At 42.7% G+C, this 22,549-nt stretch overlaps 1 protein-coding gene and 1 long non-coding RNA gene across 2 annotated transcripts in view; one reads left to right on the top strand and one right to left on the bottom strand.

Annotated features, from left to right (window-relative positions):
* LOC137520780 (uncharacterized) overlaps window positions 1–17,205 on the bottom strand; it is a 42,735-nt gene extending 25,530 nt beyond the window's left edge. The window contains exon 1 of the long non-coding RNA XR_011021936.1: window positions 16,965–17,205. This is a non-coding gene — a long non-coding RNA (uncharacterized lncRNA). The remainder of the gene's footprint in view (window positions 1–16,964) is intronic.
* LOC137520779 (vitellogenin-A2-like) overlaps window positions 1–22,549 on the top strand; it is a 68,716-nt gene that overhangs the window by 44,773 nt on the left and 1,394 nt on the right. Inside the window, exons 23-34 of the mRNA XM_068239133.1 lie at window positions 1,690–2,208; window positions 6,674–6,715; window positions 8,399–8,533; window positions 11,886–12,098; window positions 13,420–13,562; window positions 14,708–14,846; window positions 17,087–17,222; window positions 18,092–18,278; window positions 19,564–19,658; window positions 19,901–19,998; window positions 21,169–21,328; window positions 22,169–22,321. Coding sequence (XP_068095234.1) covers window positions 1,690–2,208; window positions 6,674–6,715; window positions 8,399–8,533; window positions 11,886–12,098; window positions 13,420–13,562; window positions 14,708–14,846; window positions 17,087–17,222; window positions 18,092–18,278; window positions 19,564–19,658; window positions 19,901–19,998; window positions 21,169–21,328; window positions 22,169–22,321 — 2,020 coding nt within the window. The remainder of the gene's footprint in view (window positions 1–1,689; window positions 2,209–6,673; window positions 6,716–8,398; window positions 8,534–11,885; window positions 12,099–13,419; window positions 13,563–14,707; window positions 14,847–17,086; window positions 17,223–18,091; window positions 18,279–19,563; window positions 19,659–19,900; window positions 19,999–21,168; window positions 21,329–22,168; window positions 22,322–22,549) is intronic.

A 22,549-nucleotide genomic window follows, 5' to 3' on the forward strand; every position in this document is an offset into this window, starting at 1 on the left:
CAGTAGTAAGTAGCTAGAGGTGCTCCCAAGTAATAGGTAGCTTGGGGAACCTCAGTAGTAAGTAGCTAGAGGTGCTCCCAAGTAATAGGTAGCTTGGGGAACCTCAGTAGTAAGTAGCTAGAGGTGCCCCCAAGTATTAGGTAGCTTGGGGAACCTCAGTAGTAAGTAGCTAGAGGTGCCCCCAAGTATTAGGTAGCTTGGGGAACCTCAGTAGTAAGTAGCTAGAGGTGCCCCCAAGTATTAGGTAGCTTGGGGAACCTCAGTAGTAAGTAGCTAGAGGTGCCCCCAAGTATTAGGTAGCTTGAGGAACCTCACTAGTAAGTAGCTGGAGGTGCCCCTGACTGAAAGGAGATCTTGTCAGTGGAATGCTGGGATCTGGGTGAGTAGCCTCTCATCTACATTCTCATCAGGATAGGGAAGGAGGGAGGGAGGCCCTCAGGGGTGGTGTGAGCTGCCTTTTATCATCACGCGCCTACAGTGCTTTATGGTAAATCCGGCCCAGTGCCCATTTGTGATGCAAAAATTAAGACTTGTGCTGCTTTCATTTTGAAGATAATAGCACTTATTTTTTCCAAAACACCCAGGCCCCATACAACAACCTACAGACATGAAACTGCCATGGGTGGGCTGTGCTGTGCATGTGCTCATTTGTGCTGCAAAAATCATCTTTCTATCTTTCATAGTTTTTGAGATATTCACATTTTTATAAAGGTCAAAAGTTCACTCAGGCTCACTCAGCCTTTGTGATTATATATATATACAGTTTTTGGCAGTGGTGTAGCTAAGGAGCTGTGGGCCCCGATGCAAGTTTTACAATGGGGCCCCCCAAGCACTCTATACATAGCAAATGATTCAGCGCACCAAAACCTGCCAAGGACAACTACAGTGTCAGAGGTGCAAGAAGGGGATGGGGAACAGCTTGGTAGTGATCACTACTTTTCAAAGTATCTATAGAAGTGATTATTATGAGCACAGGACCAATAGAGCGCTAATACTGTAGTTGAGGGAGGGCCCTTCAGGGCTCCTCTGGCTCAAGGGCCCCGATGTGGTGGCTACCTCTGCACCCCCTATTGCTACGCCCCTGGTTTTTGGTTACAAGATGAAAACGATTTGATAGCACTATAGAGAAAGTATGGGACAAAAAGTCCACCTAGCCAGCTCACCTGTCCCTTTTTGAAAAGGTTGGTAGATATTATTCAGGCAGTTAGGGCTCTTTCACACTAGGCAACGCGTGCACGAACCCGATTTTGAGCACGCGTTATGACTTACGGCGTGACGTCGGGAAGTTGCAGTTCCATGCTGATCAGCAACGCTAGTTCTAATTCACCTGACGGGGAAACGCTTGCAGCGGACGATTACAACGTAACGATCTGGAACGTCTAATGTGAAAGGTAACATGAAAGCCAATAGACTTTCATGTTACCCCACTTACCGCATCCTAGGAGCGATCCGTCAAAATGCACGGTTCAGCTTCTAGTGTGAAAGAGCTCTTAGGGTTCTAGAATAAGGGCCCACACTAATAGATATGGCTCTGAACGTAAGTGAAGCCTCTGGCTTTTCCGACTATGAATACTTCTCCACTGTTGACCTTGCCACCCAGTTTGTTCCCCAGCTGTTCCTTTGCTGTTCTTGCACACTGGAATATCTGATTGATTGGTAAGCGTGACTTGTTTTTCTATTGCATTACAGGCAACAAATACCACCTTAGCAAAATCTAAAAGGCGTATTCCGAAAAAGGACATTGTCGAAGCGAAGACCAAAAAGGGACATCAATCCTCCAGCAGTTCAGACTCATCAAGTTATCAAAAAGGCTCACCAAAGCTACAGCATCAGCAACAGAAACGCCGCCAACAAAGCAGCAGCAGTAGTCAGAGTGGCAGTAACAGTTCACAGAGTGGAAGCAGCAGTAAGCAGAGTAGCAGCAGTAGCAGCAGCAGCAGTGGCAGCAGCAGTGACAGCAGTAGTAGCAGCAGCAGTAGCAGTCAGAAGAGGAAAGGAGGCAAAGGTCACAGAGGTAGCAGAAGTCAGCAGTACCAGAGCAGTGGCAGAAGCAGTAACGGTGGTCAACAGAGACGGGACAGCAGCAGCAGCAGCAGCAGCAGCAGCAGTCAGCAGAGTCAGAGCAATCAATACAGGGATCAGCACCATAACACTCAACAGCAAAGGAATAACAAACGGAAATATAAAATCACCCTTGATGATGAACAGGTACTACTGCAGATGCTAATATTGTGTGTGTACTGTGCGTGTGTCTGACGTGTGTATATCACTACTGCCTCAGACACGTGCATATCACTACTGCTTCAGACCCAAGCATATCACTACTGCCTTAGATGTGTGCATACCACTACTGCCTCAGACACACGCATATCACTACTGCCTCAGACACATGCATATCACTACTGCCTCAGACACATGCATATCACTACTGCCTCGGACACATGCATATCACTACTGCCTCAGACACGTGCATATCACTACTGCCTCAGACACATGCATATCACTACTGCCTCAGACACATGCATATCACTTCTGCCTCAGACACATGCATATCACTACTGCCTCAGACACATGCATATCACTTCTGCCTCAGACACATGCATATCACTACAGCCTCATACACATGCATATCACTACTACCTCAGACACGTGCATATCACTACTGCCTCAGACACGTGCATATCACTGCTGCCTCAGACACGTGCATATCACTACTGCTTCAGACACATGCATATCACTACTGCCTCAGACACATGCATATCACTACTGCCTCAGACACATGGGTATCTCTACTGCCTCAGACACATGCGTATCACTACTGCCTCAGGCACATGCGTATCTCTACTGCCTCAGACACATGCGTATCACTACTGCCTCAGACACATGAATATCACTACAGCCTCAGACACATGCATATCACTACTGCCTCAGACACATGCGTATTACTATTATCTCAGACACATGCATATCACTACTGCCTCAGACACATGCATATCACTACTGCCTCAGACACATGCATATCACTACTGCCTCAGACACATGCATATCACTACTGCCTCAGACACATGCATTTCACTACTGCCTCAGACACATGCATATCACTACTGCCTCAGACACACGCATATCACTACTGCCTCAGACACATGCATATCACTACTGCCTCAGACACATGCATATCACTACTGCCTCGGACACATGCATATCACTACTGCCTCAGACACGTGCATATCACTACTGCCTCAGACACATGCATATCACTACTGCCTCAGACACATGCATATCACTTCTGCCTCAGACACATGCATATCACTACTGCCTCAGACACATGCATATCACTTCTGCCTCAGACACATGCATATCACTACAGCCTCATACACATGCATATCACTACTGCCTCAGACACGTGCATATCACTACTGCCTCAGACACGTGCATATCACTGCTGCCTCAGACACGTGCATATCACTACTGCTTCAGACACATGCATATCACTACTGCCTCAGACACATGCATATCACTACTGCCTCAGACACATGGGTATCTCTACTGCCTCAGACACATGCGTATCACTACTGCCTCAGGCACATGCGTATCTCTACTGCCTCAGACACATGCGTATCACTACTGCCTCAGACACATGAATATCACTACAGCCTCAGACACATGCATATCACTACTGCCTCAGACACATGCGTATTACTATTATCTCAGACACATGCATATCACTACTGCCTCAGACACATGCATATCACTACTGCCTCAGACACATGCATATCACTACTGCCTCAGACACATGCATATCACTACTGCCTCAGACACATGCATTTCACTACTGCCTCAGACACATGCATATCACTACTGCCTCAGACACATGCATATCACTACTGCCTCAGACACATGCGTATCACTACTGCCTCAGACACATGCGTATCACTACTGCCTCAGACTCATGCGTATCACTACTGCCTCAGACACATGCATATCACTACTGCCTCAGACACAAGCATATCACTACAGCCTGAGACACGTGCATATCACTACTGCTTCAGACCTAAGCATATCACTACTGCCTTAGATGTGTGCATACCACTACTGCCTCAGACACATGCATATCACTACTGCCTCAGACACGTGCATATCACTACTGCCTCAGACACGTGCATATCACTACTGCCTTAGACACATGCATATCACTACTGCCTCAGACACATGCGTATCACTACTGCCTCAGACACATGCGTATTACTACTATCTCAGACACATGCATATCACTACTGCCTCAGACCCATGGATATCACTACTGCCTCAGACACTTCCATATCACTACTGCTTCAGACACGTGCATATCACCACTGCCTCAAACCCATGCACATCACTACTGCCTGAGATGCATGGGAGTGTCAACTTATTTGTATACCTATTGTTAAACTAATGTACCCAAACTCCTCTGTCTGAGCACCCTGCTGTACAATAGAGTGCATCACTGACATTTATATAAATGTGTATGTGTCTGTTTATGTATATGTGTGTCTGTTTATATGTGTGTCTGTTTATATGTGTGTCTGTTTATGTGTGTATCTGTTTATATGTGTGTCTGTTTATGTGTGTATCTGTTCATGTTTTTAATGTTTCTGTTCCATGTTAGCCAAGAGAATTATGTTAATAAGAAAAACAAGCTATGCCAAAAAAGGCAAATAGTTTATTGAAAGTTTGTGTTATTCATTTCTTTTTTTCCAGTTAGGCATTAAAAGGTATCATTTTTCCTACAATTTGTTTTTGCTACCTAAATATATTTAGAAATATATACAGGTAGCGAGGGCATCGTTTAGAAGAGAGGAAATGGCTGTTTGTGAAGCAACTTTTATTGCATTCAGCTTTCTCCATTTTGCTTTTCAGTGGATGGGGTGGGGCTTAAAGGACCTCTAACAAGAAAAAATTTTAAAATGTAAAATACCGGTACACACTTATAAGAAGTACACTTCTTCTATAGTAATATATGCACTATAAATGACTTTTCTCCTATGCTGTCACATTAATCCATGCCATGCACTGATGAGGATCAACCAGTCCGAAACAGTGTGTATGCATGTTGGGTTATTGTGGGTCTGTACAAATTAACAAGCTGGCACATCATTGCATTCCAGCGGGTCTGGAGGTGTGGCTAGCTTGCAGGGACAACAAAGGATAATTTGCATATTTAACAGTGATGCATGGGAGACATCATATGCTCACTACAACCTGAATTATCACAAATACCTTCCGTTTTAAGAAGGCAAACTTTTGTTTTGCTTACCATTTTAGTAAGAGGGCTTTTTGGTCCTTTGTAGCCCCTTACACACCCCAATGAGTTCTGGTTCACCATGAGCTTGCTGGGTAGTCTGTAACTCTTGCTGTCACTAAGGGCTAGTCCACAGTGCAAGCTGTTGCAGAGTAATTCTGCATGTAAACTCACTGCCCATGCAGTTCTATGGGCCTATTCACAGAACAGCGTTGTAACCGGTTGCGGTGTTCAAACTCACTGCATGTGGGCTGTGTATTAACGCATATGTTCTGTCTACATTGCAGTTCACACACATTTTACACCTGTGCTATGCAATGGCAATCCAGCCTTACAGTAGTACTAGTAGTGTTTGGGCTAGTCCATCTTCCCATGGGGGATTCTCAGTATTTTCTTTATCCTTTTCAAAAACATTCCTCGGAAAGGATCTATACAAAGATGCAGGCCAGCCACCCTACTCATTTTCAAACTATTTTGAAAGTTGGACTTAGCAACTGCCATTCAGGTTAAAAACTGGGAATCTCCCATGAGTAGATAGACTAGTCCAAAACCTGTCAGCTCTGTCAAGATTTTTGCAAACTATTGTAAATAACTGCAAGGAAAGGAAAAAATAATTTTACAGGGCATTTTACTTCAGGCAAAATGTACCTTTTATACATATGCATTTTTAATGTTACAACTTTTCACAATACTGATCCTTTAATTCTTAATAAGGTATACGTTAGAATGGGATTGCTCTCCTGCTACCTTTTAGAGGGATACATAATGGGTACCGAAACACTTGTTAGGACTTGGGCTACAAAATAAACCAAGAACAAACATCCGGGTCCGATTCTGTAATCTGTACGTAGACAAAATGCAGAAAATTAAAGTGAAACAAGCACCATTTTTAGCACACAGGGCACCAATAGCACATTAAACATGCATGCCAACTATGTGGTTCATTATAAAAAAAACTTAAATTTTACCTCTTATTTTTACATTTAAAAGTTTAGCATAGGTCTTTATTATCTTACAGTACTTCTGAGGCCTGCCCAACCTCATCAATTTCTGGTAGATAAGGACTGCTGTAATTATTTTATTGCACACATTAGCAGAGTACAAACAAAAGCTTTCGTCAGCAGGGGGGCGAGTAGACTGGACACTGTGCTACAAAGAGTTTACAGAAGTCACAGATGCTATCTTCACACCTTCCCCTGAATACATAATGGGCAGCTAGAAGGGGAGAGGGGAACATGACAGCTCCTATAGCTATTAGAAACCAGAACAAACTGTGTTTGTTTCCATTATATATATATATATATATATATATATATTGTGTTCAGTATTAAACAGTACCTTGTCTATTGCTTGAACTAGAAAATATTTACATCTGCGGTATGCTTTTCTTTGAAGGTGGAACTCGCACAGCGGCGATTCAGGAGACCTCGTAAGGAGGTAGGTATTTATTATATATGGTTCTATTTGGAGTACAGTTTTAGATGGGAGGTGCACCAGGGAAAGTTAGCATTGCATTTACCATTTTTCACAAAGGCAGGGCTGGATTTACCAACAGGCACGGAAGGCGCATGTCTGCACTGCAGGCGGCTGGGACTAATAAGCCCTCTGCCCACTCCCGCATCACAGTTCAGAGAGCTCATAAGGAGGCGCACTGAACTGTGCACAAGTACTTGCTCCTGTGGCTGCACATCAGGATATTGGGGTGGGAGTAACTATATTTTGGCATCTGCTGAGGGAAGTTGTTTAATGTGTCAAGTTTTCTGTGCCTATAGGCAGGGTTATAACTACAGTGGAGCAGCTCCTGCGACTGCAGGTGGGCCCAGAGCTGTAAGGAGGCCCATACTTTTACTTCCCTCCCTCCAAGAGGTCCATCCTTCAGATCAGGAGTTTTTGTGGCTACACTTGTCATGGGTGCGACGATTATGAAGTCCACACTTGTTTTATGACCCTTGCAAGAGGAGTCCCAGTCTGTGTGGGTCGCCAGGAGTAGGCAAGGGAAAAGGTGGGATTATTGGAGGCCCCATCAATTTTTTTTCTTTGCAGGCCTGCAAATTACAGCTACTGATTGGGATGAAGTTCAATCCTTGGTTAAAGTTTCTCTTTAAGTTACGGTAGATAAGGAGAGATAAACCATGAGTTAAGTCATTTAAGGAGAGATAAATTGTGAGTCAATAAGTAAGGAGAGATAATTCAACAGAAAAGCTTTGGGAATCACAAGGAGAGATAATGTAAGTTTTATGAATCAGTGCCTATGTTTCAGTTTCGGAAATAATGCTTCATTTCCTGCCTCAGTGACATCTGACTGGGACAGGAAGTAAAGGGGAATTTTATCAATGGGACACATGTTTGGAGCTTTCTGTGTCGGACACAGAAAGCCCCAAACATCTGATAGAGGTGTGTTACCCTTCAATACTCTTACAGAGCATCACACTCCAGCACAGTTTATCAACATCAGGCGGCTAGGTCTCAGGAATGACACATGGATTTGAAACGAGGAGTGCAGCCACAATAATCTACAATTTCTTACACATCAAAATGAATATCCATTTAAAGAGAAAATCCGACCAAGAATTGAACTTTATCCCAATCAGTAGCTGATACCCCCATTTACATGAGAAATCTATTCCTTTTCACAAACAGACCATCAGGGGGCGCTGTATGGCTGATATTGTGGTGAAACCCCTCCCACAAGAAACAAGAAAAGTACGTACTCTTGGCAGTTTCCTGTCTGTGAACCTTGCTGCATTGTGGGAAATAGCTGTTTACAGCAGTTTCCAACTGCCCAAACAGCAAGCAGCAGCTACATCACCTGCCAGCAGTAAAAATGTCACCATGTGATAAATGTCAGAATATAAATCAGGGATTTAAAATATTTTACAATGGGCAAACACTGACTAAATCATTTATACATAATAATATAATGTATAATATACATTGTACATTTATACATAAAAAATGAAGCACTTTTTTATTACATTATTTTCACTGGATTTCCTCTTTAAACCAATGAATGAGGCAATTGGGAAAGGATTACATTTCTTAGATTTCGACATCATGGCAACTATATTGTGCTTAAAGCTGTGCGATGTTTCTAACTGTCCAATGGTTTTCTTCTCGCAGGAAATTAGGACCATATCAGGTCGCGTCCATTCAGCCCGGAAGGCCAGCAGCAGCAGCAGCAGCAGCAGTAGCAGCAGCAGACGCAGTAGCAGTAGCAGCAGCGCTGCAGACACTTCAAGAAGACCTGGAACTCATGTAAGTGGACCAAACCATCTAGGTAGGGGGTGCTGTAGAGCATTTTTGTGAGTGAAATTTCAATTGCTCCAAAAATACCTTTTGGAACTAAATAGCATAAGTGTTTGCCCCTTTACCTCGCAGCTGCAGTCCATCCAACTTTACTTTTCATGAAAATTAAACAAAAAAAAGCTACAAATCTACAAAGGGTTCCTCAACAAAACAAAGATCTTTTTACATACAGAACAGCTACCAAAGGTCATCATTAGTTAAAAAAAAATAAATGCTAATGATGATTGAGCTAAAATAGCAACAATATGGCAAACAGTTGCCCAACCTGGCTGTTTTTTGTTTTGTTATGTTTTTTAGCAAGTGCAGGTGACAAGCTCAATCTCTACCTGCAGGTCAACTAGGTGACCACTGGAAAAACCTGTTCTCGCTTGCATGTTTGTTCCTCCAACTGCTGGACCTACACAAAAATTCATGCTGCCTGAGGAAAATTTGTGAGGATGAGAATACCGCCTGCTCTAATCTTTATGAATTGACATTTATTGACATTTACTGACATGTGTTGAGGTATTCACCGCATAAGGCAGTAATTTACCTCACTGCTCAGGAATTTCAACTTTTCATGCGGTAACAGCTTTTATGAATTTACATTTTGCTAAGTGTTCGGTAAAGTCAGCTGTTTTCAGCATTACCGCATGCGGGAATACTTTATGAATTGACCCCAATAGCACACTGGCTAACTGTGACAAACAAACTGCTTACCCTCAGCCACTCTATTCCTCCTCAGTTAGGACAGCAGTGCCACCTCCTCCTTTCTGCTGTGCAAGTCAAGTGAAACACTGCTGCTTTCCTGCCTCCCCCCTCCTCACTCACTGTCAGACTCCTCACACGGCACAACAAGCTGTTTTTCCCCAATGGTGACCTCTTCACCTCGCACTCCTCTCACTTCTCCTCCTACTCTGACTGCATGCTGTTAGTGTAAACACAGTACAAATATGCTGCCCTTATCGTCTCTGCACCTGATGCAAATGTTTCACCTTGCTTCATGAGAGAACCAGCCCTGAAAAAAATACATAATTTTAAACTAGTTCCCAGACTGACAAGGTGGCGCTGTGTGAGAGAAACTGCAAGACACAAGAGGTGTATGACACTACTGAGCAAGAATGAGCAAATCTGGCCTATTTTTGAGGCCTTAATATGCATAGTTATTATTATTAACATAAAGTAAACTTTTGAGATGAATGTCTCAAGAGGTGTTTCCAAATGACCTAAAACATGTCTTGGCAGGACAAGAAGAGAGAAAATAGGGAACAGGAACAAAGGGAGCCCAGTCTAGTGAAGTCACTAGTCAGTTAAAGGGGCACTGTGGCGAAAAATTTTAAAATTTTAAATATGTGCAAACATAGACAAATAAGAAGTACCTTTTTTTCTAGAGTAAAATGAGCCATGCATTAGTTTTCTCCTATGTTGCTCTCACTTACAGTAGGTAGTAGAAATATGACAGAAGTGACAGGTTTTAGACTAGTCCATCTCTTAAAAGGGGATTCTCAGCATGGCTTTTATTCTTTATAAAGATATTCCATAAAAAGGATTTAAACAATGATGCTGGCCAGCTTCCCTGCTCACTACACAGTTTTTTGGCAGTTGGACAGAGCAACTGCCATTCACTAAGTGCTTTGGAAAATAAATATATCCCTGAGAATCCCCCCATGAAGAGATGGACTAGTCCAAAACATGTCACTTCTGTCACATTTCTACTACCTACTGTAAGTGACAGCAACATAGGAAATAAGTAATTTATGGTTCATTTTACTCTGGAAAAACGTACTTCTTATTTGTTTATGTTTGCACATATTTTAATTTTACACTTTTTCGCCATAGTGCCTCTTTAAAGACAGATTTCGGTGGGTTGCCCGGTACTATGCAGTTACACTAAGAGCATGTGGGAAAGTACCATCCCCGCTCACCCGTGGACATAGATAATAGTCAATCTTTAAAAACAATGATCAGAAAAAAAGCATATCTAACATCACCCCACCTACCAACTGGGGAGGAAAACTGAAACAACAGTAGGGTTAAAATACTTAAAAACAGTAAAAAGGAAGGTGATTCTTGTCTTCCAGAACACCGTTTGAGGTTGAATTTATTTTGATTATTTTGTCTTCCTGTTGTTTATCATTGTATAGTGCTACACAGGGGCGTAACAATAGACCCTGCAAGGGATGCAGCCGCATGGGGGCCCAGAAGCCGCAGGGGGCCCCATGGGGGAGAAGTTTCTTTTGCCTGTCCTGAGAGACTGACAACTAAGAGCACGGAGGGAAATAGCTTTCTGCACAATTGTTCTAAGGACAGCATCTGCTTAGTCACCGATAAGGAAAAATACAAAGTTTTGTAGACAAATATTTGTTGACAGTCCCTATTCAGTGTGTAGCAGGGTCTAGTGTACAGTGCCCTGCCCCCAACCTCTCTACCCCTCCTGAAGTGCTGTGTACTGTAGTGATGCTGGCAGAGTCTGCAGAGCCAGTTCTGCTCCGTGGGAGGTGGACAGAGTGAGTGTAATGAGAAGCTGGGAATGGGAGCACACTCGTCTGTCGGGGGCGCAGGGGCCGCTTCCAAAGTTTCGCAGGGGAGCCCAGTGATTTGTAGTTACGCCCCTGGTGCTACACATATTCTTCTAGCTACCTACTATAATGTGGTGGGATTTTGCAGAATGAAATTGGTAATGACCTTCCATAGTGAGGTATTATTATTACTTACTGGTTTTATACAGCGTCAACATATAACGCAGCGCTGGGCAATAAGTAAGGTTAATAGGGGCTGATAATAGGGGTGACAGACCACACAATACAGGTAATAAGCAGTAAGACACTCAATGCCAGATTGTGGATTGGAGTAATAGTCCCAATAATACAAGTTCACATTATTCTGTGGGCAGGATGCACTATCAAGTGATATACACAAGGAGGGAGGGGCCTGGCAAAGGCTTACAATCTAAAGGGAGAGGGTGGTGACACGATGGGGGGGGGGGGTGCATCAGCTGAGAGAGTTAGGGCATTGGCAAAGTGGGGTAGGCTTTCTTGAAGAGGTGAGTTTTGAGGGTTTGCTTGAAGGTGTTGAATCAGGGGGCAAGCCTGACGGTCAGTAGGAAAGAGTAACACAGGATGGAGGCGGCTCTAGTGAAGTCCTGTAGTCACGCATAGGAGTGCCAGATGCGTGGGGTGGTTAGGAGGAAGTTGTTGGAGGAGAAAAGTGGGTGGCCAGGTGTGTATCTGCTGACCAGAGATCAGGCCAGGCAAGACTTATGTTTAGATTTGTGGGTACTACAACTGGACCTAATGCTCTGCCTATTTTTGTTTTTTTCCAGCCCAAATTCCTTGGTGGACACAAATCTCCCAGCTTGGTTGCCACTCTTCAGGCTGTCCGGTCTGACAACAAGAAGCAAGGTTACCAACTCATTGTCTTCACTGATTATCATTCATCCAAACCCAAAGTGCAAGCCTTTGTTGTGGATATCACTAAGGAGAGCCGCTGGAGAGCCTGTATCAATGCTAAGCTCGATAACCCACATGAAGCTGAGGTAATCTTATAATATTACATAACAGAACTGGGCTGAGCCTCCGATACCCTAAATCAGCCACACAAAGCCAATGCTGTTATCAAGACAACCATAACATTGCTATGAACTCAGGGATGTAATGTTGATCTTATAAAAGTCATGTCCTTGTCCTACAAAGCCCCTGGCAGGCCATCATCAAGTATACTAAGTTCACGAATTATCAGGTATACCAAGCTTATGACAGGTCTGTGTAAGCTATACTAAGCATGTGTCTTTCCAATGTCTTGGCAATGATGGTCTACTGACCGAGTCATGTTCAAGTCATGTCAAGCTCATGGTCCTCCAGTTGGACGTATAAGAGTTAAGTTCTTGGCATATTGAGTTCATGAAAGGCCAGACACAACTATATTGAGCTCCTGACAGATCTTAGTGGGGCTATGTTTAATCATGTCCCACCCTATGCTGACCTTAAATCCAACTCATAACAAGACTTCATGACTGTTGAGGCTTTTGTGGACTATGATGAGTGCTAAGAAATTACATTTTTCCATCATATAGGAGAATGGAACATACATACTGTATATACGGTACTTGTGTATAAGTCTAGAAATTTAGGTCTGATTCACTTCATAAAAGTATAGGGGTCGACTTATACACAAGTCATGAGCAACACTGAGCACACTGAGTAAGGTGTGTACTAATAGTGACATTCCCATTTGCAGCAATTTACCCAGAGGTAAGTGACACTTTGACGAAAGAAAATGCCAAGACAGCACAGATCTGAAAGTCTTGGCCACAACAATTAACAAGGAAAGGGGCAGGGGGGGGGGGGATACTGGGCTGCATAAAAGAGAGTGAATCATTGCAGCACTTGGGGGCCTGAAGGATGTATTGACTGCACTTAAGGGACAGCTGGGGGTTAATGGTTGCAATATTGTATGCAGTGCAGTCAATAACCTCTCCTGAGCCCTAAGTGCAGCCATTAACTTTGCTGGGTAGACTTATACTTGAGTCAATAAAAAAATCCAGCTTAAGAGGGTTGAATTGTCCAGGCTTGTAGAAAAACAAAATCAAGAGAGGACCAGGAGCCCAATCTGGTTTATTATCGCTGATATTCTGAGCGAGATCTTTATGTAGTTGAAAATATCCTCACAAGGCTGGGTTGCAGCAAGAGGCAACCGCTCTACGCCAGCATGTGGAGAAGTACTGTTTCCACTCAGCTATCTAAGAGGGTTGAATATTGGAGTCGACTTATACATGAGGACTCGAATATATGTGGAATATACATCTCGAGATACTGCTGTCAACAGACTGATGTGAATTTTTATTGTGTGTGTTTTAGGCTGAAGTGAGATGGGGTAAGAATTGTCAGCAATACAAGGTGACCGCCTGGGCTGAGACTGGACGTTTGGGAAACCAGCCTGCACTGAGACTGAAAGCACAATGGTCCAGAGTCCCAGCTAAAGTGAAACGCATAGCCAAAGTGTAAGATTGTTTTTACACATATGTTTTTTTGTACTGTTTTCCATGTGGTGCTGCAATTGGAATATGCCATAAATTAATCATAATAATCAATTGTGGATTTGGAAGTCTGTATACTGGTTTAAACATTATTAATACTAACACTCCTGTGTCCAATAAGCAAACTATTGTTTTTGATCATCCCTAGGAGCATGGGCGGAGCCACAGTTATCTTTACCCTTTAGCAGCCAATTAATTTAGAGGCTTACAAGTGCTCCAGGCCAATTTGTTTTAGCACATTTTTTTTTATTTCTCATTTGTTACATTTCTTTTGCGTCTAATTAGTACTGCTGTCATGTGTATTTATGACCATTTGTCCCTAGGGGGCAGTGTGAGACAATAATAGAGCACTAGTAGAGAGAGATAAAAGCATTCCAAAAATTTACAGACAAGACAAATAACATTTATATCGCGCTTTTCTCCTGGCGGACTCAAAGCGCCAGAGCAGCAGCCACTAGGGCGCGCTCTATAGGCAGTAGCAGTGTTAGGGAGACTTGCCAAAGGTCTCCTACTGAATAGGTGCTGGCTTACTGAACAGGCAGAGCCGAGATTCGAACCCTGGTCTCCTGTGTCAGAGGCAGAACCCTTCACCATTACACCATCCAGCCACAGCACGATGAGTTCTGCCGATTGCTGATCAAAAAGCACTTATCTCAAACGACATAACTCTATTGAAGCTGCTAATTAGTTAATGGCTCCAATGGCTTTCTTCCAGGAAAAGAAACTGGAAGGCAAGGCATTTGATAGCCAGCGTGAAATAATATTGGGCATAATCATGACTTCTTCAGTCCTGTTTGTGCCTCGAGCATTTTTCAATTTGAATCAAGAAGAGTTGTACCCTAAAAGTGGACATTGTATTTCCAAGAGAAGCTCAGAAAAATGTATCTTTGCTCCAATAAAATAGGGGCATGTAAAGACCTAAAGGGGTCCATTCAACTTATCTCACCTTACTTATTTTTCACTTTGGCTATGGTGTGGGGGGTGGGAGGAGGGGGATAATTCATGAGAGAAACAGATACTGAGAAATAAGTCATGAGTTAAGACAGATAAGGGGAGATTTTTAAAAAATCAAATAGGAGAGATAATTCATTTCTGCTTTGTCATTCTAGGATTAGTTCTCTTCTTCCTGGAGCTGCCTACATGGTAGGATTTACTGAAAGATACCAGAAAAACCCAGCGAGACAAATTAAGGTTGTCCTGTCTCTCATCAACCCCAGAACTGCTAATGCCATCATCAAAATGCCAAAGGTAACAGCCCCTTCCTCTCCCCTCCCTCCTGTATTGCCTCAGCCCCAAGCAACCTTCTCACCTTCCCCCTAAACACCTTCTCCTTTAATGCTCAGTGTCTGAAACATGTTAGATAGTATATAAAGTATATAAAGCAAAGGGACCTAGCTTCAGTCTGATGTTCAGAGACAAGGCAGAAAAATAGAAAAAAATTCTCCTGGGTTTGTTATAGCTGTCTTTGTACCCACTGGGAAGATTTTGCGTCGTCTGCCATCCCTTGAACCTCAATGGACCTCCGTGACTAAATGTGTATTCTGGTGGTCTTCAGGATAAAAAAACGTTTTATTAGTTGTCATCTCTGTTCTTGTCCCCCTGATTTACTGAATGCCCTTCAGGAGAACCCGAGCCAGCTTTTTCAACAATAAAACAAAATACCACCTGATTCGGGGGGCAAGGCGGATCAGGTAGCATCTATCCCCGCTGCTCTCCCACCCCTCTGAAGCCTGTTATGGCTTACTTTTGGTTTCGGGGTCGAAATTCAGAGCTCTGCACTCTCGTCCAAGAAGCACAGAGCTCAGAAAGGCAGGGGAGGAGGGGCAAAGGACCAGTGAGAGGAGGGAGGTCCCTCTCCTGCAAGGGACGCCCCTTTCCCCTCGAGGTTGCCGACAAGCTGCATGTTGGCAATTTTGGGGGATGACAGCGCGCTGCAAAGGGGCAGAGCGCGGCGCATAGGGAACACAGAGGCATGTCATGGACCATGGAACATGCCTCTGTGTCACTGTTCCATCTTCCCCCGCTGCGTCGCCTCAGGTACACTTTCAGAACAGACATTCAGACAGGTTCTCCTAGTAAAGGATACAGAGACCATTAAAAATTAAAAAGACGTTATAACCACAAAAACAACAGGTTCGGTAAATGATGTTAGTAATCTTAAAAAACACACAGGATATTTGAATGACTATATAGGCGTCAATTCACCAAAGGTTACCAACCCATTTATCTCTTGGGAGGTAATTTACCTCCTGTGATATCTCCAAATAGCAATTCTCCAGAAGTATAGGGGAAAATATCGACAGAGAGAAATGCAAGAGATAAATGTGAGATAAGTATGAGATAAATAAGTGATAGTTAGTAGTTAGTTTTTCTCCAAATCACAATTTACCAGGGAAGAAAGGGGGTGTGGCCATTCGTTATTTTTTCATCTCTTTATCCCCTGAATGAACCTGGAGATATCGTGGTTTTCACACAGCAGCTGCTGCTGTGGAAGATGGAGCCTTTTGAGCTTACACTGTAAGGCCTGGTGCACACCAAAAACCGCTAGCAGATCCGCAAAATGCTAGCAGATTTTGAAACGCATTTTCTTCTTTTTCTGTAGCGTTTCAGCTAGCATTTTGCGGTTTTGTGAAGCGTTTTTGGTGTAGTAGATTTCATGTATTGTTACAGTAAAGTTGTTACTGAACAGCTACTGTAACAAAAACCGCCTGGCAAACCGCTCTGAAGTGCCGTTTTTCAGAGCGGTTTGCGTTTTTCCTATACTTAACATTGAGGCAGAATCGCCTCCGCAATCCAAAATCTGCAGCAGCCCGGGAGTATGCGTTACCTGCAAAACGCCTCCCGCTCTGGTGTGCACCAGCCCATTGCAATACATTACCCAAGCGTATCCGCAGCCGCAAGCGGATCGCAAAACGCAGCCGAACCGCTTTGATGTGCACTAGGCCTTAGAGCTTGCTTCTATTATGAGGAGACAAAGGCGCAGGAGGAGGGTCTGTTTAATCGCCCCTCGTATTTTTCGTGAGAGAACAGTTCTTGATAATTTTACTGAGACAGAGGTGGTGAAGAAGTTCAGACTCACTCGTGATATGATTTATGATATGATCCGGCAGTAAAAGGCGGGATTACTCTGGTCACGTAGTGGTAAAACTCCGCCTCCTACCCACAATGCTTCACTTTCAAGCTCACAGAGAGGAAAAGTATCCCATGTAAATCATTAATACCGATTACCTAACTCTCTGCTTTCTCACACTTTCCTCATGCATATCTCTCCATTATCCCCTGCTATCGAACATTTTTCTCTCTGTCCTCTCACACTGGTGAAATGACTCCAGAGTGTTAAAATACCTCATGAGATAAACTACCTACCTTTTTTCTCTTAGTAAATCCTCTCTGGTGAATTGACGCCATACTGTATCTGTTGTTTTCCTTTTTGTATAATGATGTATGTCTGGAGTTTACTTTCGTGTTTTCTATTGATTTTTGCACAGCTTACTCTCGTCTATGAAGCCATGAAGCTGCTCATCCCTATCACCACTCCCTGGAACATACGGCCTGCCGAAGTTCCAATCCCAGTTTGGAACGTCTTTGCTGACCTCCCCGACAATATCGCAGAGGGAATGAAAGGTCTGGAAAGAGATATCAGATTTTTACATATGATTTTTTTTTTATAGCACCTTAGCTGTATCTTGTTTTGTATATAGTTGATTATAATGGTTTGGTCAGGACAACATTTTCTGTCAAATGAAAGCATGCCATAATTTCGAAAGGCAAACATCAGTTTGCTGAAAAACTTTTGGCCATACAATTTTCTGTTAGATTTTTCTGTTAGATTTTTCGTTAGATTATTTTATGTAGAGAATGGTCATTAGCTCTGGCGCATTGTCTTCTGGTTATCTCCTGCTTTGTAAAACAATGCCTAATTGCTAGGCAGATAGATGGTAAGATGGATAATTTCCAACAAGTTGGAAATTATCTATCTGGCAGGTAAATCTAACAGAAAATCTAAGAGTCTAACAGGTAAATCTAACAGAAAATTGTACGGTGTGTACCTAGCATACAGTCTCTACAGTCTCACGCCCACTATTTTACTATGTAGAGATGGTAAATGAGTTCTGAGTTTCTTCAGCTAGCATACAAATTGAGTGCCTCAAGGAGTTGGGCCAATCAAATGAACTACCAGCCACTTTGGGTTGGTCAAATTCCAGATGCGTACAATGAGCATTGATTCAGAAAAATTAGCAGTTTGTGGCCCATCTCTATTCACCACCTTTAGCTATCCTTCTTATGGACTACTTTCGGCCCAAGAAAAGGTTGCAAAATTTTACCACTTAGCAATTTTTATTAATCTAGGCAGGGTTCAAAGGTGATCTTCATTGTTCTCCGGCCTAGGAGACCTGAAGTAGACCATAGCCCTTGTTTAGTAGACTTCTCTTTGACATACTAAGGTACCGCTTCCCTCAAATTCATTAGAACTTCATTTTTTGCTTTTGTAGGAAGTTGCTTAATCGAGAATAATGCTGTAACAACCTTCAACGATGTGAGCTACAAATACGAAATGCCCGGAACCTGCTACCATGTCCTTGCTCAAGACAGTAGTGAAGACTACAAGTTCCTGGTGATGGCCAAGAACTCTATGGAAGACCCAGCTCTCAAAGACATCAACATTAAACTGGGCGACTTGTAAGTACACATCATCGGAGTTGTTTTTATCTCGTATAAGTATAGTATAACTTTTTCTAATGATAAGGAGAGAGGGGAAAAAAACAGCTGAAAGCAAATAAAGTGGATAAAGATCTCGAGATCCACAATGAGATGCAGTTATTCCAAAGATAAAAAATCGGTTATGCCCAGAACCTTGGTGGGCTCTGAACATATGTAATTTGTACAATATTTGAAAATACTTTCGTACCAAAAGCCCAACTTAGTGGGCTATGATAAAGGGCCATAACCTGAAACATTGGACTTGCTGTACTATGACAGGGCTGTCCAACACCAGATCTGCCTTATCCATGCCAGTGTTTAGGATGGACTGAGAAATGGAGAAATGTGTTCTACTTAATGAACCACTCTTTTCCTCATTCAGAAACACCTTTTCTGAGTTAGTCCCATCAATTAATTTGAGCTGTGCCAAAAATGTGTGAGGACCTTGGTCCTTAAGGACTGGAGTTGTACAGCCCTGTACAATGGTATCCTTAAATAAACAAGTCTTTATACTCACCTGGGTTCAATCTCAGGTCCTCTACAAGTTATAATAAAGGTAAGCCACGAAGACACACTAATCTCCCTAATAAAAAATTTAACCAGCCATGTGGATAGGATTCAGTCTCTATTAAATAGTGCAAACCAAAATTGGCAAGTATACTAGAAATGGGAAGAACAGAGTTCATGTGAAATCTCTGGTTTCTTCTTGGCCATGATGCAGACCAAGGTGACTGCCTCAGTTGCAGGGCCACCATAGCAACCCATGAAAAGTTTCTTGTCCCCCGAAAAGAGTAAACTGCCAGGAATACAAAGTACATTTCTGGGCCTGGTACTAAAGTATTGCCCACATGTTAATTTATGACAGCCCTAATCAGTTGCCTTCTTGATAGCTATGCTAGCCCTCAGAGACTGTTCTTGCGTTCAAGACCAATATGTTGAAAAATGCAGTCATGCCCCCCTTGTATGATAGGCTGATTCTCCTCTACGGATTGGCAACTGTAGATATGCCCCTGGGTGACTCACAGTAACAACCTCATATGGATCACCTGATAAAATACCATTATGTTCTTTAAATAATGATAGCACAATATCAGTCAGTCGGTCAGTACATGATAGGACTTGTCACTGATTCTTAACTGTTTGCTAACAGACATGCAGATTCAACTTTTGAAGGCAAATGCTGAGCTACCACCGAGAACTGGTTTATTATTTTAATAGTACCACAAGTTGCATTTGTTTGATGGGTGACCTCTTCTCATTCCAGCGATATTGATCTACACACTGTCTCCGGAAAGGCAAAGGTGAAAGTAAATGGCATTGACATCGCCAAGGAGAAATTGCCATACATTCCAAGCGAAGGTAAGAATGCATTCTAGTTTGGAATTTAGACACATAAGCACATTTCTGCACACTGAGTTTACTTTCTATACATTAAAGAGAACCTGAGACCTGAGACTTAGAATAAAAAAAAGTCAGCGACTTAGCTATAATGAGGGAGGTCTTTGGATCCTCCAGAGGCTTCTCACGTCCTCCTGTAGACCACCTTAAAAGAAACATTTCTTTTTAGCACTATCCACTTACATTATTATGCTTCATTTTAGAACCAGTTGTGCAATTGGAGCAAGAAGACGAAAAAATCGTACTATCCGCACCAGACTTCGGTCTTGACAAACTGGTCTATGACGGAAAGTCCATCAAGGTAATTACACAAATGAGGAACATTCTATGCTCAGTATAAAAACAAGGAACACCAAGAGCCCCAATAGTGTAATATGTACTGGTAAATGGTTACTAGATAGAGTAAATATTAATACTCACAAACCAGGGTTACCATTCGGCAACCACTGTAAAGGCAGGTGGGGAGATTTTCCTGACCCCACTCAGGAATAAGAAGTCGCTCTCTGGAGTTGAGAAAAAGGGGGTTTAACCCTCCACCCAGAGTGGACTCAATATTATGCAGGAGAACAGAGGCGCCAAAAGGATAAAAGGAAGCTAAATGAGCTTAAAAACAAATTCTTGGTAAATAGAGGAGGTAGTGGTTGACTTACCTCCTCCAAGTAGACACACAATGACTGTAGTACAGACAGTCAATATATTTTATTTCTGAACTCCAAATGTGCAACGCGTTTCGCAGGTTTGATCCCGCTTCATCAGGCAATAACAACGGAGCAATAGCATATGTGGTCAGTAGAAGAGCCAGGCACCTCCAACAACTGTAATCTGATAGGCTGTTTTAGGATCATGGACAGATTTTATAAACAAGCCCTGCTCTAATTGGTGGATTGAGCATAACTAGTGTGCAGAATGCACACCTCATCAACCAATGAGATTTCAGTGAAAGATTATGTGATTCCTGTTATCTTATTCATGTTAGTTTATGTTAATTCCGGGATCTTAGACAATACATTTGAAATCCCTCTCCCCTCCCATCCACATTCTATTTAATTAGAATTAGTATTGACAATCTAGAAAGTCTATTTTGCTGCCTCAGGCATGCTGCAAATCCCGTTTCCCTCAGGCACCTTGCCAGCAAGTTGAGGAAAGGTTTCCTTTTGTAACATGATCACACCCAGCTACACCCAAACTTGCAGAGGGTGTGTCCAAGACCCAACTTGAGATACTTAAATGCCCTACAAAAATATATGGTCTTGGAGCTGATGTAAATAACTCTAACAAGCAGTTCTAGCCTTACATTCTGTGCACGGATATATCCAGTGCTACAGCCATCCTGCGGACATCATCGATACATAAAATAAGACTGGTATCTGCTTTGAGCTTTAGAATAAAAAAAAGAACAAACCAATGTCTTTTTTATCTTCTGAATTTTCACCACTTAAAAGATCTCAATATTGGTATAATATGTTTGCAGGTTGTACCTACAGTCGTTATGACAGGCAGCATGGCTGGTCTATGTGGTCGCTATGATGCTGAGACAGAACAAGAATTCAGGAGGCCCGATGGATCCATAACCAATGACGCTTCCAGTTTCGGCCATTCTTGGATCCTTGCCGGAGAAGCCTGCTCTGGATGTAAGTTGGGGGAATCAGTTATTCAATATACAATTGTATTATTTACTCATTGTCCCACGTTTCCAGTCTATAGCATGGTACCACCCATGGTAGACACGCACCAAAGAGATTGGCCATCTTATATTGCTACTGCATACAACCATTTATTACAAAGTATATAGAAGAGCATTGATGTATAAGCAGAAAGAGGTTAGGAAGGTTAAGCTGGATCATCCACAAATTGACTTAGGTGGGACCCTAAAACCTGATGGGTGAAAAGGGGTGTGGTTCCCACCTTCTCTGACCACTCTTCTCCCACCCCAACTTACCACAGAGGTAAAGTGACAAGCAGGGGGCGCCAGAACTGCTACCTGGCCTAGTAGGGTCCCATTTTGCCTTAATGTAACTCTACTTAAAATTTAGGGGGCAAAATAAATAGGAAGATACTGGAAGCAAAACATATTGAACAGACCAGTAAATCAATAATCAGTCCGAACGAATAACGACATATAAAAATAAAAGCTAACTTGAGGATGAAAAATAAAATTACTTTTTTATATTTATTATAATACATTCTTCTATGATGGGTTTTCTTTTTTTTTGAATGGGTGCTGTGTACTTAGAGTATCTAAGTATGCCGGGCCAGTGTATTCACAGGGTCGTGCTGGGCAATTGCCTAGGGCTGAAATCTCCTTAGGGGCCCCACAAGGTAATGTAAAGGTCACAAGACCATTTTCTGTCATTACAGTATGGAAACATATAGGGCCTCAAATTAATTTTTGCGCAAGCCCCAGTATGATAGGGTAAACTAGGATGCTTCTCCATTTATATCAGTGGTCATATATGGCTCATCTCTTGCAGCTTGCAAACTTCAGCACTCTCTTGTGAAGACCGAAAGAGCCGAATCTGATGAACCCATGTGCTATTCCACCCACCCTGTGCTCCGTTGTGCTGAAGGTTGTACCGCCACCGCCACCACCCCTGTCTCCGTCAGCTACTACTGCAACAATTCTGGTGAGTCTGAGGGGGGCTTCTGGTATCCCACCATACTACTCATTAGAAATTAACCATATGTCAAGGATTACTAACTGATAAAACACCCTCTCTGCCCAACTGTGCAATTATTGTGACATGACTGTTTTTAGGCACAGGCAGACTAGGCAGTTGACTAAGACACCATCTGATGAAGGCAGTATCAAGGAACCATTCTAAGTGCACCATATTTTATGAGAGTATTACATA

This window comes from Hyperolius riggenbachi, chromosome 6 (genome assembly GCF_040937935.1).
Source record: "Hyperolius riggenbachi isolate aHypRig1 chromosome 6, aHypRig1.pri, whole genome shotgun sequence".
Taxonomy (NCBI): Eukaryota; Metazoa; Chordata; class Amphibia; order Anura; family Hyperoliidae; genus Hyperolius; species Hyperolius riggenbachi.